We start from the raw sequence: 17,854 nt of genomic DNA, 5'->3' as shown, positions 1-17,854 counted from the left end.
GCTTCTCAGGAGCACAGCTATGATCTTGGAGCAGGTGCTGACTGTGGCTTGGAGACGGTTTCTGTCCTTGATTGAGACGGATGCAGACCAGCAGACGAAGGAGAAACACCGGATCCTCTCAATGACAGAAGTGTAGAAGGAGGTGAGTAGGCTATGGACTTTGAAGGAACAGAGTTTCCTTAGGTAGTGCTGTTGGTGGTGGGACGTTCTGATGAGTGCATATGTGTTTGGCTTGAACTTCAGGATGCTAGAACAGTGATTCTCAAGCTTTTTCATATCAAGGACCCCTAATTTAGTTCACATTAGGGACACGGACCCCCATTTGATGAGATTTTGTCTCTTGAACCCAAATCAGATTGTTAGATATGATTTTGTCCAGAATTCCATGACTATCTGTATTGTAGGCAGAGAGACAAACTATGAAACTATGATCAGAGTCAGTCTTCTGCATTCTCTAACTGTGTTAACTTCAAATGAAATAATGGTGAAGTTTAACAGCTCACCAATTTGCTGGGGACACCCAGCAAATTTTTAAATAAATATAAAACTGAGGTATGATCATTATTGTGTATGAAACGTTTGGAACATTTGTTTTTGGTTTCGTTTTTGTTTGTTTATGTTTTTGTTTTTGCTTCTGTGTTGTTTTGTCTTAGAATGAAATTTTTATTTATTTATTTATTTTTGTTTTCCATTTCATTTAATGCCTTATTGTTATGTATTTATTTCTATGTACATACATTTTGGATTTGTTAAAATTGTTAAAAAGGACCGAAATAAATTACTACTACTACTACTACTACTACTACTACTACTACTACTACTGACCCCCTCAAGGAACCCTGGTGGTCCCTGGACCCCACGTTGAGAACCACTGCTATAGAAGACGGTTCCCATACCAATCCACTAGTCTATATCCACTTCCACACCAGGCTTCTTAATGAAATCTACTTCCATCTCCTTTGTCAAACTCCAGAAAAGTGGAGTCACACCAGCCAATTATTATTATACTTGATTATGACTATGACTGTTGTTGCGGTTGTTGTTGATTTAAGGGCCAAATCGCCCAACTTCCTGGTTTTCCTGGTTGCCTCTCGCCAGCTTGACGCAGCAGTCACCCAGGGCGCATTCCTTTGGCAGTGCCGAGCGTGTTTTCACCAAACTACATACCCTGCATATTCTACTGTAGAGGCGGTGGACTTTTCCGAGGAGCAGGTCGTTTAGTCTGACTTGAAAAGTGTTTCAACGCCGCATCAATAAGGCAGTTATTTCTGCGCGTGAACGGCAGTATTTGCGCAGGTGGGGAGAGGTGTGGGTGTCAGTGGATGGTGGGCACGCTGGGAAATGGACCGCGACAAGCAATCAAAGTGTCTCTCTGCTCATTTCCGAGGAGTGTGACAAAGTGATTGAAGGTAACGAACAATACCGATACTGTTTTCTGCTCGTAATTTCCAAGCTCTTCTTGTCTTATGTGAACCAACAGGCTGAATTAGAAAAGTTCGCTCAACCACATGAATGCTTTGTAGAGGGCCAGGCAGTTTGCAGTGATAATTGACATAGGAGCTCATAATGTAAAGCCCATCTGTTACAGTGGGTTAAAAGATGAAACGTTGGCTAAAATTAACCTCCTCAGGACTCGGTGTGTAGCTGTGCAATGATCACGTTCTCCAGCAACAACATTCACGGGGGATTTCCAGGAGTAGCACGGGCGTGTTAAAACAAATTCTGGGAAGCCTGATGGATTATGGAGACAGAAAAAAAATAATAACATCAATTGGGCGCACTTGACAATGACTGTATTGTCAATCGTTATCGCCTCATTATGGCTGATTATTTATTAACTAATTGATTTCAGCGGTTTTGGCCATGGATGGCTGCTGGCAGTGGTGCCATCGCACCTGTGTGTGCTGTCTGACCGAGGATGAGAGGAGGACTATCGCCGTGGACAAAGAAATCCAGAGGATCCTCCACCAGCAGAAGAAGAGGGAACGAAAGGAAATAAAAGTCCTGCTCCTAGGTCAGTAACTGTAACACCTCAGCTGTACTCGATACATAGCTGTCTGGGCTCACAACAGTTTGTCAACAGTTTGTTTTAGATGATGGAAACAGGCAAAGAACTGTTAATTTAAGAGCCGATCATACTGACATCCTGATCTGTTAATAAGTGTAGACACTTAGGGAACACATGGCCTGCAAATTAAAATTGCGTGGCCCATTTTACAGTCAGAGCAGAGAGAAAGCTATGAAAAGCATGTGTCAACATGTGAGAATGCAAAGAATGGAGCAGACAGGGATTGGTAAGAGCTCAGGCTAAACAAAGAAAGGGAGGAGAGAGGTGCAGCACTGAAACCTACAGTATACTTTACAGCTTGTTTGATGTCTCAGTTTTTAGTAACTTGCATAGCATCAGTGTTTTGCTTTGACACTTCTGTCAAGTCAGTTGTGCCTAGATGTCAGGCATAAGGGCTTATCAAGATGAAGTTGGTTCAAAGGGAAATTCTGTTGAAATTAACTTGATGGTTTTACATCTTTACATCTCCCCAAATTTCCCCTATATCAGTTGTTTTGTCAGTTTTGAGTTATAGAGATAGAGCATGATGCAATCTATTGACACTATCGAATTGCATTGTGTGATATTGCTGAAAGAAATATTTACAGTCATATTTCCTGTATAAAAATCAAAATGTCTAATATACAGTATGTGCAGGACCAGGACTGCCCATAAAACACATTTTCAAACATTTGAGGCATCCGTTTGGTGTCATAGGACGGATTTCGTTCTTCCTTAAGAGCTTCTGAAAAACTTGTTGAGGAATTTCAGGAAAGTGTAGCTGAGAGTGTGTTTCCCTTTGAAGATGCCACCTAATCCCTGCTTGTTGTGGTGTTGCACTGTGGCCTCGGCTCCTCTCTGTACATGTGTACGACAGGAGCAGTATACAACAAAGGCAACCTGTTATGTATAGTAATAAGAAAACATTCATTTATTAGCGCACAAAACAGTGTTACAAAGTGCTTTACAAACAATAAAACAATAAAACCCAATAAGGTAAGCAATAAAATGCCAGACGTTAATTAAAACAAGGAATATGAACATAACAGTGGAGTGAAAATATGAAATAATGCAAATCAAGTTTTCCTCTTTCTTTTCATTTCTACCGGTTCCTTAAAGTTTAACCTTAATCACACCGGGTGGGAAATGAACAGCAGAGAGAAAATCAGCATCTAGCAGCAGGGTAACTTCCAGTTCCACAACACCTGTCAGTCGAGTCCTGAATGCTTTGTGGTTTAGTGGAGGTCGACCTGTCAGGGCTTTTACACCGTCGTCTCGCACTTTAAGCGTGTAATTAGCTGTGAAATGATGCTGTAACAACTGCAGTGTTACATCTGTGGCAGCATCAACATGACACAATGATAATGTTGTTGGAAGCCAGATAAGGGCAGCCTTGATTTGAGTCATAATCCTCTTTGCCAGTGAATGAATGAATGAATAAGGAATGTCTGAATCAGCCAATAAATTAAGTAATTAATCATTTAAAGGCAATGGTTTACTGGAATGCTACAGGCTTTATTTTCTTTAGAGGAATATCAATAGAAAGACATACTGTACATCAACAGAAAATATGTTACACAAGAGAGACATTTGGATCTTTTCCCATTATTCTTTTCCCAAACTACAAAATAATTTCCCATTAGTTCCTCGGTTCAGTTCAGATTTTACGGTAAATTGCATCAAGCTGTTATTCATTTTGTGTTCGCGTAATAACTTTTAGGGTTGAGTCTCTCGCCTCACTATGACACATAGATGTAGAATTCAATTGTCCGCCTACATTCAAATGTTTGTATTAGGGATTCAAAGAGCAACATGTTGGTTGCTGTTTAACCTCAAGACCAAACGTTAGGGTGCCACTTCAACCTCTCCCACCCTGCCAGTCGCCGTCATTACAAACGCATGATTCACGGCAAAGCTTTGCTCAAACCCACAGAACTTTATTTTAAATTCTAGTCAAGATCCAGAGGTTTACAAAGATGCCTAATATGTCATGCTGAATTACAGGGAAATGTGTATGAAAATGATGCACAAGACATCTAGATCTTTTCCATTTGATGTAATGTGCAGCCATAAAAAATACCATCTTGGGTTTGAATATTTCACTCAGTATAAGTGTGATATAGCTTCAATGAAGCGTTGGAACGAGCAGATACAGAATATGTATGTGACATTGTCGTACAGTATGGAGAATTTTTTTTTTCTTCCTAACTTTGAAGCTTCTTAAGGTGAATTTCGAGGGGAAACTGTAAGTATCTGTAGAGCCAGGAGTTCAAAGCATTGAGAGGTAATCTGTTTTTGTTGGGCAGATTAGATCTCAATACAACTCAGCAAGCACACACACACTTCACTCTCTCTATTCCTCAGTTAAAAGCCCCTCTCACGCCTCCAGCTTATACAGAATGTTAGGTACCACATCTAGAGTTGTTATCACAATCCTCGCTTCCCTACACTCTTTATCTTTTTTTTTGTGATCAAATTTTTATCAGCCATTTTGCTTTTTTTACACACAAACACAAGAAAACAAAAACACAAAAACCACATACACCTACATACTCATAAACATACACTCAAGTCCCCACCCCCCCCTCCCCACGGGACCCATCAACCCACACCTCCAAAATCACAACAAAGTCAGCCCAACCAAATTCAAATATTAACATAGGTCATACCTTGACCCAAACAGTTATAAATTAACTACACTGTTTATCTGTCTGAAGATATGATCTGAAGATTTTACTGATCACTTTTAAAGGCCTGGTGCCTAGCTAGTATTTCAGACCTTTTAACCCCATGTGGCCCAGAGCACAGCCTGAGATCTTCGGGCCGTTTCTCAGTCTAGAAAGCAAAAGGTGAAGAGGCATTTGCCATTAGTGCCCATACTCTGTGGAACGGCCTGCCTGAGGAAATTAGGCTGGCAAAGTCTGTGTCTTCTTTCAAATCACTTCTCAGGACACACTTTCATAGACTTGCTTTTAAGTAATTGTGTTAAATGTTTTTAATCATGTTGTTGCCCTTCTATTTGTGTTACTGTTTGTGTTTTGTGCCTTGTTTGTCTCACTCTCTGCCAAGCACTTTATAAAAGTTCTTATTGTTACTCTCCTGTGTGTCGCCTCAGGCACCGGGGAGAGCGGTAAAACCACCTTCATCCGACAGATGAGGATCATCCACGGAAGAGGCTTCTCAGAGGAGGAGAGAAAGGCCTTCGCTAAATGTATCTTCCAGAACATCTTCACCGCCATCAAGGCCATGACAGGAGCCATGACCAGCCTGAAAATCCCCTACTCCAACCCAGAGAACGAGGTCAGACTCGCACACACAGGCACACGCACACTGTGTACATATGTGTGTAGTAAGAAAGTAATGCTTTATTTATATAGCACTTTTCAAAACAAGTGTTACACAGTGCTTTACAAAAAGAGATAAAACAAAAGGCAAGTTAAAAACAAACAGCAACACACAAGGACGCACCCAGGCGCACATACACACACACACACACACACACACACACACACAAACAGACATGAATACGAGTGTGCGGGTATATGGGCACACACACACACACACACACACAGACAGGCACAGACAGGCACGTACTCTCATTTGAATCATTGGTTTATGCCCGCATAAAACAAGAGGCATTGAACTCACAGGCACAGAAACACACACACACACACATGCATGCTGGCATATTTTCAGTATAAATAGAAACTTGGAATACCGTCATCCTCACCATCAGGACACACACACACACACACACACACACACTTGAGCCCTGCAGATGTTGTGGGCCTAATTAAAGGCCCCCGATGACAGGCCGACTCTCATCCACCGCCCGTTCCTCTAGCCTGCATGTCAGGTTTCTACACAGACGCTCACCCTAGTTTAATAACAGAAGGAATCCTAATTATCAGATCCAGTGTATTGGCAAATGTTACAAACACTTGAGTTGCAGTTTAGCATAAAACCTCCTGACATGTGGTGTGTGTCCCCCTGTCCTCAGATGTGTGCTAAGTGGCTGCAGGACGTGGACACGGTGCAGGTGACCCAGCTGGACCGGGGCTATGTGGACGCCATCCGACGCCTCTGGGCCGACTCGGGCATCCGGGTCTGCTACGGCCGCCGCCGCGAGTACCAGCTGCTGGACTCCACCGAGTAGTGAGTAGCTGCAGTGTAGAGGGAGCCACAGTAATGAGTGGCCACACAGCAAAAACATCCATCTTCGCACAACTGATTTAATCTTGTGTTACTTAAGATTTAAAATGCTTTTTTTTATTTGTTAAATGGATGTGTGCATTGCATACCCTACATCAGTGGTTCTCAACCTTTTTCATATCAAAGACCCCTACTTTAGTCCACATTAGAGCCACGGACCCCCATTTGATGAGACGGACCCAAATCTGAGAATATATTTATTGTCAGATATGATTTTGTCCAGAATTCCATGACTATCTGTACTGTAGGTAGAGAGATAACAGTGAAACTATGATCAAAATAGTTATTCTAATCACTATAAATTGAAAATAGTTGAAAATAAAATGATGAAAATAGGCCACATAATAATTCTAAAATGACAAAATAAGGAAGTTTAACACTTCATCAATTTGCTGGGGACCCCCTGGAATGCCCTCAAGGACCCCTGGTGGTCCCCGGACCCCACGTTGAGAACCACTGCCCTACATACCCAAAGTAATAAGTGGACACATAAAATGTCCGTCTTCACACAAGTGGTTTAATCTTGTGTGACTTAAGATTTAAAATGTTTTTTGTTAAAACAAGTGAAAAAAATATGGCAATGGTGTGAGATAATTTAATTTGTTTTAGTGCAACTTAAACTTTAAAAGAATTTTGTTGGAACAGATGGCAAAATCTTAAAATAAAGGATACAGCTCCACTTTTTGGTTGATAAATGATTGATTTTTTCACTTGTTTTAAGAAAAAAAAAAAGGACTTTCAGACCAATCAGGATATTACACTACTAAGATGGACATTACATTTTTGCACTGCATAGAGTGTCTTTGTGGTCTCGTCTACACCAAGTCTTCTCAACATTTTATAGCCTACATGCATTAGGTCAAACCATAAAGATATATATATTTTTTAAATCTCTGTTAGGGTTAGGGTTCTCTAAGTTAGGGTTGGGATATTTATCCAGTGAGGCACAAGGTTTTTAATTAACTTTTTAGGTGAAAATTATGATGAATACCAGCTTTGCAGCTTGGTAAGAAAGTAACAACCCATTTATTATGGCAGCACTCTCCTAATAAGCTGTATATTTTGTATTATCCACTCAGTCCACTGGAGGGCGCTAGTCCTTTACAGATTGTGCAGTATACATCCATTTCTCAGCCATGTTGAAACCACCAGTTGATGACAGACCCTGCGAGAACGCAGCCAACCATCTTGTGAGGCGGGCTACATTAATCAGCTTTGAAAGTGGTAACATAGTCATAAAAAAGACATAAAGCAGAGCAACACAAAGTACTCTCTTTCCAATTTCTGACTTCATGATCAGACTTCAAACGCAATCTTTTTTCTCAATATGAAATCAGTTACATTAAACCTTATGCTCAAAATATGTAATTGACCGTAGAACAAAGTATCAGCTCAGCCTGTCTCTGTTTTCTCTCTTTCTATCGCTGCTCTGCTCTGTGTTTACCAAGCAGCTCAATCATCACAGTGTGTGCATGATAAGAGGCAGTCAGTCAACATTTATCTAATGACAGGATGTATCAACATGAGCCACAAAGCAGTCATCTGTACACAGGGTGATATGGACTCACTCCACACCCATCCTGTGTTTTTCATCATTGTTTTTTTTTATTTTTTTTCATCACTAATTCATCTTATATCTCCCCTCGCCTCAGTCCGTTTTCACACAGCCGAGGCTGAATGTGATGTAAACGCAAGCAATACCTACAAACCCCTGTTGTTGGGTGAAAACCTCACATTTCTAACATGTCGACCTTTCAGCAGCCTTGTTTTTAGCTTGACAACAATGCAATTTTGAGTTAATCTAATTGGTTTTGACAGTGTTTCATAAACCCAAGTGCCAGGTCAGAGAATTTTCTCAACCCAGGAATCCTTCATTTGTTAGTTAGAAGTTAGAATATGAAAATCACTAAAATTGGAGATTGGAGTCAGGAGAAATAGAGCTTTCAGCATTATCATACAACATAGAAACTATCACCAATTTATCATGCTCTCTCTCTTTCTCTCTCCTCTCTCTCTCCCTTTCTCTCCCCCTTTTTTCCTCTTCTCTCTCTTAGCTACATGACTCATCTGGACCGCATCGCCGCTCCAGACTACATCCCCACCGACCAGGATGTGCTGCGAGTTCGATTCCCCACCACGGGCATCCACGACTACGCCTTCAACATCAAGACCATCACGCTCAGGTAGCCAGCGCCCACACTCAGATTACCAGCCTGTCACGGGGGCCAGTGTAAGACCGGCGCCATTCATTCACCGCATTGTGAAAAAATACTATTGACTCTGGCGGAGGCTTTGTCTGCCCGTGCCCGTTCGGACGCAGCTGGATCACGTTTCCAATTGCTGTCATACAAAGCCCTTGCCAGGAAGTGAGGTGTCACTCTGTGGGCTTTTTTAAACGTGTTGGTATTGAGCAGAGTGGGCTCTGACTGAGCTCAACAGACAAAACACCAAAATACATTTTCAGTCCAAAATGAGACATCAACCATTTGACAAAACATCTACGCTTTCAAAAGGATAGAGAGCACAGAATCAAGACAACTTATGTTACTTTTTTAAAGGATAGTTGACCATAAGTCCTTGATGACAAAATGAGACTGAATGATGGACCTCAGGACTATTTTCCCCAAATTGATATATTGTGTGTTGGAAAGGAACTCTTTATTTGGTGGTTTTATAGAATAATCAATTGTGGTCACAAGCATTAGTTTAGGCCACATGCTTGACACACTTCATTTGCATTAGGATTCACAGTGAACTGTGGAAAAAGAGTTTTCCCATGTGACAGCATGTAGGAGGGGTTATGGCAGATAGTCTGTTAGTGTTAGCTACACCTCTACTCCGCTGACAGACAGCCTCAGCTTAGTAGGACCTAAACAGCTGTGTGTGTGTGTGGTTGAGAGAGAAAAAGAGATGGTGAGACTAGAAAGAACGCAGATGAGAGAGCTTGTATCCTACTGTAAATAGGGACGGCACCAGCGGATTGTGATTGGTCGCCAGTATGAATCCCTATACTTGCTGGGAAAATCCAGGAGGGGTCAGTGAGTGTGGCATGCTGTCCCCTCCCTCTACAACTACAAAACCCATGAGCAAGGCACTTTCCAAAGAGGCCATTAGTCGGTGTCTGTGGCTGTACTGGATGTGAATGTTTGGGACTTAATCGATGCCAAGTACAGCAGGGATCAAAACCCTTACCTGAATGAATAAACGCTAAAAAAAAAGCAGATTTGAATCCCTCCCATAACTTTTCTCTCTGTCTTTTTTTCTTTTATTCTTCCTTCCCTTCCCTCCTTGCCTCCCTCCTTGCCTCCTCTCCTCCGGCCCCCGACAGGATTGTGGATGTGGGCGGTCAGAAGTCGGAGCGTCGGAAGTGGATTCACTGTTTTGAGAACGTCACCTCCCTCATCTTCCTGGCCTCCCTCAGCGAGTACGACCAGGTCCTGGAGGAGAGAGAGACTGATGTGAGAGCCCTATGTCTCTATGTGTGTGTGTGTGTGTGTGTGTGCGTGTGCGTGTGCGTGTGCGTGTGTGTGTGTGTGTGTGTGTGTGTGTGTGTGTGTGTGCGTGTGTGTGTGTGTCTACAGAAAGTTATCTGTCTGCCCATCTGTCTTCCCCTACAGAGGGTGGACAAAATAACAGGAATGCAACATGAAAAGGGGACTTTAACTTTGAAGTAACTAAATCACAATCACAAAGGCAGCAGGGGGGCCACACTAATTTGAATGCCAATTAGCAGTGTGTGTCAGCTTTAAAAGAAGTCAGACAATCATCACTTTTATATGGGAGCTTTCAAAGCAATATGAGGCCAAATTGTCAGTACCAGAATTGCAGGGATATTGCTCACAAAAACAGCAAAATCATTTAATGTGGTCAAACTGCTTATGAGGTATTTTGTCTACCTTTGCACCCCCTCCCTCCACCCATCATGTTAATCTGCCCTTTCTATCTATCTATCTATCTATCTATCTATCTATCTATCTATCTATCTGTCTTTCTATCTGTATATCTACCCATCTTCCATCTACCTGATTGTCCACCTTTCTGCCTTTCTATCTCTTTGCCAGCCTTTCTTGTCTGTCTCTCCTCCTGACTGTCTGTTTCTAACTCTCTGCCTGTCTGTCTGTCTGTTTATCTCTCTCTCTCTCTCTCTCTCTCTCTTTCTGTCTGTCTGCCTGCCTCTCTGCTGATCCATGGCCTGAGGAGTGTTTTTCTTTCTCCCTGCCAGTCAGTATTATTCAAGTCGACCTCTGCCTCGCCAAACGGCTCTCACCACCGCACTCCACCAACAGGTCTCACTGTTGCACAAGGAAACACGCTCCCCCTCTAATTCCTTACCCGCTCCAGCCCTCCGTCGGCTTCTGTCCATCCATCCCTCCTTCCCTCCCGCTCATGCTGTCCTCCCTTTCCCTCTCCTCACTAAGCTGTTTATCTCTCCTGGCCACTTTTTTTAGTCTGCCAACACATTCATTAACCTCCACAGTGAACCCCATGTGCTCCATACCCCCCATAAACTCCCTCCTCCTCTCTTAACGCTCCCCTCTTCCTCTTTTCCTGGCCCTCTCTCCTTTTCCTCCTCAACCATCCAAATCCGTCCTTTCGCTCCCGAAAAAACTCACTGCAGTACTGCTTACACTTTTGTCTAGCTATACCCAACTCAAACAAAAAAACACCTTTTCTCTCTTCGTTTCATCCACCTCACCCATCCAAATCATCCCCCCAGGACTCACTGCACTGCTACGCTGCTACTCACACTTTGTCTACCCATCTCTCTCTCTCTCTCTCTCTCTCTCTCTCTCCCTCTCTCTCTCTCTCTCTCTCTCTCTCTATCTCTCGCTTTCTTTCTCTCTCCCTTGCTCCCTCTCCTCTTCTCCTATATCAATCTCAAAATAGTTGTGTGCTGCAGCCTCTAGTATCATATCTGATTTTCTCTCTCTCATTCTCTCTCTCTCTCTCTCTCTCTCTCTCTCTCTCTCTCTCCCTCCAGAACCGAATGCATGAGAGCCTGGCTCTGTTCTACACCACCATCCACTCCCCCTGGTTCCTCAACACCTCCATCATCCTCTTCCTCAACAAGACCGACATCCTGGCCGACAAGATCCAGACCTCTGACCTGCAGAAGTACTTCCCCGGCTTCACAGGTGAGCTGTGTGTGTGTGTGTGTGTGTGTGTGTGTGTGTGTCTGTGTGTGTCTGTGTGTGTCTGTGTGTGTCTGTATGTGTGTGTGGAGGTGGCTGGCTTGATGAATGATTGTGTGTGTGTGTGTGTGTGTGTGTGGGTGTGAATGTTTTCATGTAGAAGTCTATGGAAGTGCAATCAATGGCAGCAGACAAGAGGCATAAGCACCCTGTAAACACACCCGCCTGCCGTATACACTGTTAATGAAGCTAGATGTGGAAGTATGTTTGTTTATATATGTGTGTGTGTGTGTGTGTGTGTGTGTGTGTGGTTTATAGCTAGGCTCTATTAAAATAATAGCCTAATTTGATGAACTAGGAAAAATGCGATGGCGAATGTAGTGGTGAAGGTAAATGCTTGTGTGTAGTGTAGTTGTGCTAGTGTGTAGCTAGTGTGTGTGTGCGTGTGTGTGTGTGTGCGTGCGTGCGTGTGTGTATGTGTGTGTGTGTAGTCTTAACAAGCCTCCACAGTGTGTGCGTGTGCATTAACATGTGTGGGTGTGTTGTCTGTGGGTGTGTGATGTTGTTGTCTGTTAGCTGGTGTGCTTTTCATGCAGCTATCTCCACCAGCCTATTGCACCCAATGGAAATAACACAGAGCCTGTAACACTGTAACAAGTAATTTGCAAAGTGATTTCAGTCCCAGTGCTTTTCCCGGCAGTGTCTCTAAACAGGAGAGCTTCTCCTGCTTCGCCGGCCAGCAGCATTATGCTCTTTACAGTAGTGGATGTTTCTGCCTGTCTGTTTCTGTCTGGCTTGCTTGCTTAGTTTTTTCCCTTTCTTCCTTTTCCTCTTCCTTTCATTTGTTCTTTGTTTGTTTGTTTCTTTCTTTGTTTCTTCCTTTGTTTCTTTCTTTCTTTCTTCAATTGATTGTCTCTTTCTCTTTTTGTCACCCTCCCTCAACCTCTCACCCAACCACTGCACCCCACCACCCACCCACCCACCCACACACACACACACACACACACACACACACACACACTTTGCTGTCCGTAAGGCAGATGATTGACTCAGAGTTGCTTCCAGGTGTTTGGCGTGGCTAATGATGTGGCTGCAGCTCTGCTAGTGTGGAAGGCAGTAGAGCAGCACCCCCCCCCCCACACACACACACCTCTCCACCTCTGTTACCCATGGCAACCATAAATACCGTGCTCCTTACGTGGCCTGCCCCACCACCCCACCCCTGTGTGTGTGTGTGTGTGTGTGTGTGTGTGTGTGTGTGCCTGCACTGGGGGAACAGCGTGCTGGAAGCCCACTGTGCTCCACCATCAGCATCAGCAGGGCGAAATAATGACTCATATGGTGTCAAGCTCCTTGCTGGCCATTTAACCTTAACGACAAATCTGAACTTTCTGTATAACAATTGCAGCCACTAGCCGCTCCAGGGGTTGCTAATGTTGCCATGACAGATAAAGTATAATGTAATGTATTCCTTTGGGTTACTGTGTGTAACCCTCCGGCTGCAGCTACGACAACAGGCTGCTGTTGTAAATAAGAATATTCTCTTGACCCGTGTTCACACTGTGAGAGAATACCAGAGAGAATTATGATGGTTTGTTGGCGGTGCAAGAGGCTCCCATTGCATCTATGTAGTGATCTGCAGCTACAAAGTTGTAAACAGGCAAATAGTGTATTTTCTGCTGCTTTGGTATTGCCTGTCATAGCGTTACAATGTTTTGATGACTGAACATAGCTAGCTAGTTACCAAGCGCTAATTAGGTAGCATAAACTGAAAATAAACAGAAAAAACTGCAACCATTCTCCAAGCATCTTTATTGAGATGTTTATTCCTGTAGTCTTTCAAATAAAAGTAGAGAACTGGGAAGCTTTGAATGGCTGCAATCAACTTGTCTGTTTTGCACTTGTCAGCTGGAACTATTGTTCATGAAACACAATCACATCGGTAGGGAAGCAAAGAGGAAGTGCAGAAATCTGATTGGCTGTAGATGGTAGATGACCGCACCAAGTTCAGCTGTGGGCAGCTTTCATTTGGGCAGATAGGGGGAATCTATGGGGTCTCAGTTAGTGGGCATGGGACTCTCTTCTCTAATGCAGTCCCACTTTGTGATTTAGGCTGGCAAGATGGGTGTACAATAGCTTGTATAATAGCTTGTCTAATGCAGCTTTAAGTATTGTTTGTCTTGTGATAAGTGTGGAAGGATTGCTGAAGTAAGATTGACTAAATACCCCGACTGTTGATTGTAATTGTGTGTTTTTGCTCTGCACAACAGCTTGCCTCATTGAGGACATAATAGTTAATCTAATCTAATCTAATCTAATCTAATCTAATCTAATCTAGTCTAATCAATTTGCCTGGTTAAATAAGAGCTAAAATTCTTCTCTCTTCTCTCTCACCCCTTATACTATGTCCTCCTTCTCCTGCCCCACTCCAAATCTCTTCCTCTCCTCGTTTGTCCCGCTCCCACCACCCCTCACCTGCACCTCACCCATGTCACCACAGGCAAGAGGCGGGACGCGGAGGACGCCAAGAACTACATCCGCAAGATGTACGAGCAGCAGGCGCTCAGCCGCGACAAGAGGGAGGAGAGGAAGACTCTTTACCCGCACTTCACCTGCGCCACCGACACCAGCAACATCCGCCGGGTCTTCAGCGACGTCAAGGACACCGTGCTGCTCAAGTCTCTCAGGGACTACGGAGTCATCTGAACTCGACTCACCGGTGGAGAACAGGGGGGGAGGTGGAAGGACGGAGGGTGGAGGTTCTGGACTGGAAGACTCCAGTGAAGGCCTGCTGACCGAAACGTCGGCTCTTTTCCACATGAAAATGTGAAGTAGCACGAATATGAAGTAATTCTCCCTCAAAACAATCAGACCGCTGCCATCCTTCATCCTGCTCTCCACTCCTTCTCCTCCTCCTCTTCCTCAACAGATCTACATGAAGGAGCGGGTGGAGAAAGGAGGGACGAGGTTCTACTCTTCTCTCCTCTTCCTCCCATCTAGGACGGACGAGACGGGGGGGGAGGGGCGTTCTGGGAGATCGGACGCCACGGACAGATAAGACTCTGACTCGCAAACAAGGAGCTTCTAACTAGTAATCAGCCGCAGTTCTCCCACCCAGCATCTTTTGTCCCGTTTGTTTCTGTTTTTCATGATGTAGAAGTGGCTGGGCGACACAGTGGCTGAATGGATCCATAATTGAACCAGGACCAGAGATGCCATGAAGTGCTGCATCGCCATTAAGGGAATAATGACTTTTACAAGTGGAGAGGGGGCCCCGCATCGGCACACATGCCCACACACACACACACACACACACACACACACACACACACAAATACACACACTCATTCACTACTGCCTGAATACACACATGTACACGCATGCCTGCACACACGTATGCACACACACTCCCGTACACACACGAAAATAAACACATAAGGTTCCATTATATGTAAATGGAAATGCATGAGTTGCATAGTCCACACTCTTACACTGTGCTTGGTTGGAAATCAGTGAATCAGTGAATTTGTTTTCTATGATCCATGTCACTACAGAGTCTGCGGTGTTATCACAGTGTTTCAAAAGATCGCACACCTGTCAGTGTGCCAGCCCTATTGATTACCGTTATCTTACCTGGGCAATATGTCATAGATGTCATTATCTATATTCAACAAGGTTTTGCAGCACAGGGCCACAGTCTGTATCAACTGTCATGCGTACAGAGATTATTTAACTGCCACAGTAGCGCGTGTGCAACAACAGCATGAGGTGATATGATCACCTCATATTGCAATATGATCTTTACCTCCACCTGTTACAGTCTCTGTTTAGCATGTATTTAATTGGTGTCGTTGTTCGCACTGATTAAGGTGTAAATCAAGGTGCCGCTCTCCCTCTTGCTCTCTTTCTTTGTCTCTCTCTCTCTCTCTCCATCTCTCTCTCTCTCTCCCCCTCCCTCCCTCTCTCTTTCTTTCTCTCTCTCTCTCTCTCTCTCTCTCCCTCTCTCTCTCTTTCTCTCTCTCTCTCTCCCCCTCCCTCCGTCTCTCTCTTTCTTTCTCTCTCTCTCTCTCTCTCTGTCTCTCTCTCTCTCTCTCTCTCCCCCTCCCTCCCTCTCTCTCTCTCCAGTGTGTGAAAGTTCACGCACAACTCGCAGCTGCCATCTGCTACAGTGGAAGCAGTTGAGGGTAACAGAAATCGCAGTATTTATTTATCACTTGTTTATGCTCAAGTGCTGTGCTATGGCTCTGCATGTGATAAAAGGGGAGGGGTTTTCTCCTTATGCTTTGAAAGCTTTCAAATCGAACCCCCCTCTGGAATGTTGAATGAAGTAAATCCGTTTTTTTCTTTTCATGAGGTGCAGTTTGTTCTACAGCCAGCACAAGCAAGGATGCACAAAACAGTAAATATAGAGAATCACCTAAAATGGTTTTAAAATGCTTTGTACAAACTGCATACTTCAACTATGGGAGATTTCCAACACCTACTCAAAAAAAAGTTTTTTTTCTAGCATATTTTCATTCTGTTTTTTCCCCCCAGTACTTCAACTAATCAATGTGCGTGTCTGAGGTGAAGATACATTAGACTGTGCTGTACAGAAAAGTGTCTGCTTTTTCACCACAGAGAAAACATTTTTCAAAATATAGCCATTTCATTGAATCATTACACTATTCGATACATGAGATGGGTTGGCTTTAAGAGAAGCTGAGCTGCTAGGTACGATGATTAGGGAATCTGTCCTTCAAGCGGAGAAGGGTTCAACCCCCTTGTCGGCATGCATCCACCCTGCTGAAGTGCTCCTGAGCAAGACACTGAATCCCTACCAGCTAACCAGAGCTGTTTTGTTTCTCTGCAGCTTTTAAGAAACCTTAGTTGGATGCACAGCAAAGGGCAGATTCCCTGATTAGCAGATCTGTAAACGCGACTAACTTGCACATCACTGCTGTCATCTTCTATTTTATCTCTTACTGTTCGGAGTGATCAGATGGCAGCATGAATTGTTTCAGTCCAAAATGCTATAACATACTGGGAAAATGTTCTTTGATGTTTATTAATCAGTATCTCCACAATACAATAGATCATACCCTATAAAATGTTTCTGTTTTGTACTCACGTCAACAAATAAATTCAATAATACTCCATTTGCAGTTTCCACATAAAGCCGACACCAACAGCAATTTTGCAAGATTAATCGTCTAAATTTTTAGATACCTCATTTTGGAATAAAACTTTTCACCGGACTTTCTGAACTAGCTGAGTCACAGTCTGTGGTTCAGAAAGGGCCTCCGCCATTATCTTCATCCATTCTCCATTCAATATTTATGTCAGGCTCAGTGTTTGTTTTGAAAGCTTTGTCCTTCACTCAGTGTGTTCATAATAACTCTCAGCTACTCTAAGGATACGATTAATACACTTAAGTTAATTAAAATCAATACCAGAAATGCGAATACAAATCACAGTTGGGGGCTGCATCAATAATAACAATTTTTAAAAGGTCAGGAATTACACTTGAGACTTGTTTGGCCCGTGAGAAAACGGCTCGATTCACACTGCCAGTTCAATCACTGATGTTGAAACAGGGATAAAGCCAACAAGAGATCTGGGTTATGGGCGAGGAATATTAATTTGAAGTGCCAGTGTAAACCCAATCTCTGAGTGTCCTATTTATATCTGTGTGTAGAGAGGGGAATTTAATAATACAGATCCTAAGAATGAGAGTCTGACCCATGCATGCGTCACTGGATGTTGAGTGTGTGTTGAGTGGAAAATTACACTGAAGTTCATTTATTTAAGTAACCTTGATGGGGAAAGCTAACATTAGCTCACGCCGTGTCTGTTATATGGTTTGGCTGCTGTTTTGTAATTGTAGATAATGTGTTTTGATCTCTACTCAGATGCGGTAGTTATATTGTTGTACACCATGGGTCTGTAGGATGCCTTCAAAGACGAATGTATATATTTTCTGTACATTTGTTAAACCAGAATATTGCTAATAACTGCTGGACTTTTGAATGCTTTTTGAACTCTGCTGTACTTGTTTTATATTGTTTAGCGACAGCACATAAACTGTGACTAGAGAATTTGTATGCAAGATATTTTACTTTTTCGGCATTGGGAGAACTCTCATATGGTGACAGTGAATTATTTTGTGTAGGCTTGGGTGGAGGAAGTGGGCAAATATTGTTTTTTTCCAGTTAGAATTAAAAACAAACTTTTCAACGCACTCTCCTCTGCTTGGTGTTTGTCTTCCCTGCCCATGATGGCTGGAGCGAGTCTGATTGACTGGCTGTCACCGATGTGTTTGGGTTGTGTCAGTCAGACAAACAGCTTCTCACAGGATTCAATCACACGCTCTTTATGACCCACTGTTTGACAAATACGACACAGGATTTTTCCGTGCCACGTTTATTTCCATAAACAGGTGTGTGCATGTGTGTGTGTGTGTCCAAGGTACGGCCTGAGAATT

At 43.3% G+C, this 17,854-nt stretch overlaps 1 protein-coding gene across 1 annotated transcript; it reads left to right on the top strand.

Moving 5' to 3' along the window:
- The first annotated feature begins 1,222 nt into the window (after window positions 1-1,222).
- On the top strand, window positions 1,223-17,604 carry gna15.1 (guanine nucleotide binding protein (G protein), alpha 15 (Gq class), tandem duplicate 1). The gene is made up of 8 exons (XM_071533533.1): window positions 1,223-1,409; window positions 1,853-2,014; window positions 5,163-5,347; window positions 6,048-6,202; window positions 8,314-8,442; window positions 9,588-9,717; window positions 11,241-11,394; window positions 13,892-17,604. Exons 2-8 carry the CDS (start codon window positions 1,864-1,866, stop codon window positions 14,095-14,097), a joined length of 1,110 nt encoding a protein of 369 aa, XP_071389634.1. The 5' UTR covers window positions 1,223-1,409; window positions 1,853-1,863; the 3' UTR covers window positions 14,098-17,604.
- Window positions 17,605-17,854: the final 250 nt, after the last annotated feature.

The sequence above is a fragment of the Centroberyx affinis genome, unplaced genomic scaffold (assembly GCF_046629955.1).
Source record: "Centroberyx affinis isolate AG114_WGS23_722 - 3 ecotype Tasmania unplaced genomic scaffold, CSIRO-AGI_Caff_v1 ptg002373l_1, whole genome shotgun sequence".
Taxonomy (NCBI): domain Eukaryota; kingdom Metazoa; phylum Chordata; class Actinopteri; order Beryciformes; family Berycidae; genus Centroberyx; species Centroberyx affinis.
This window is presented reverse-complemented; position numbering and strand designations above follow the sequence as displayed.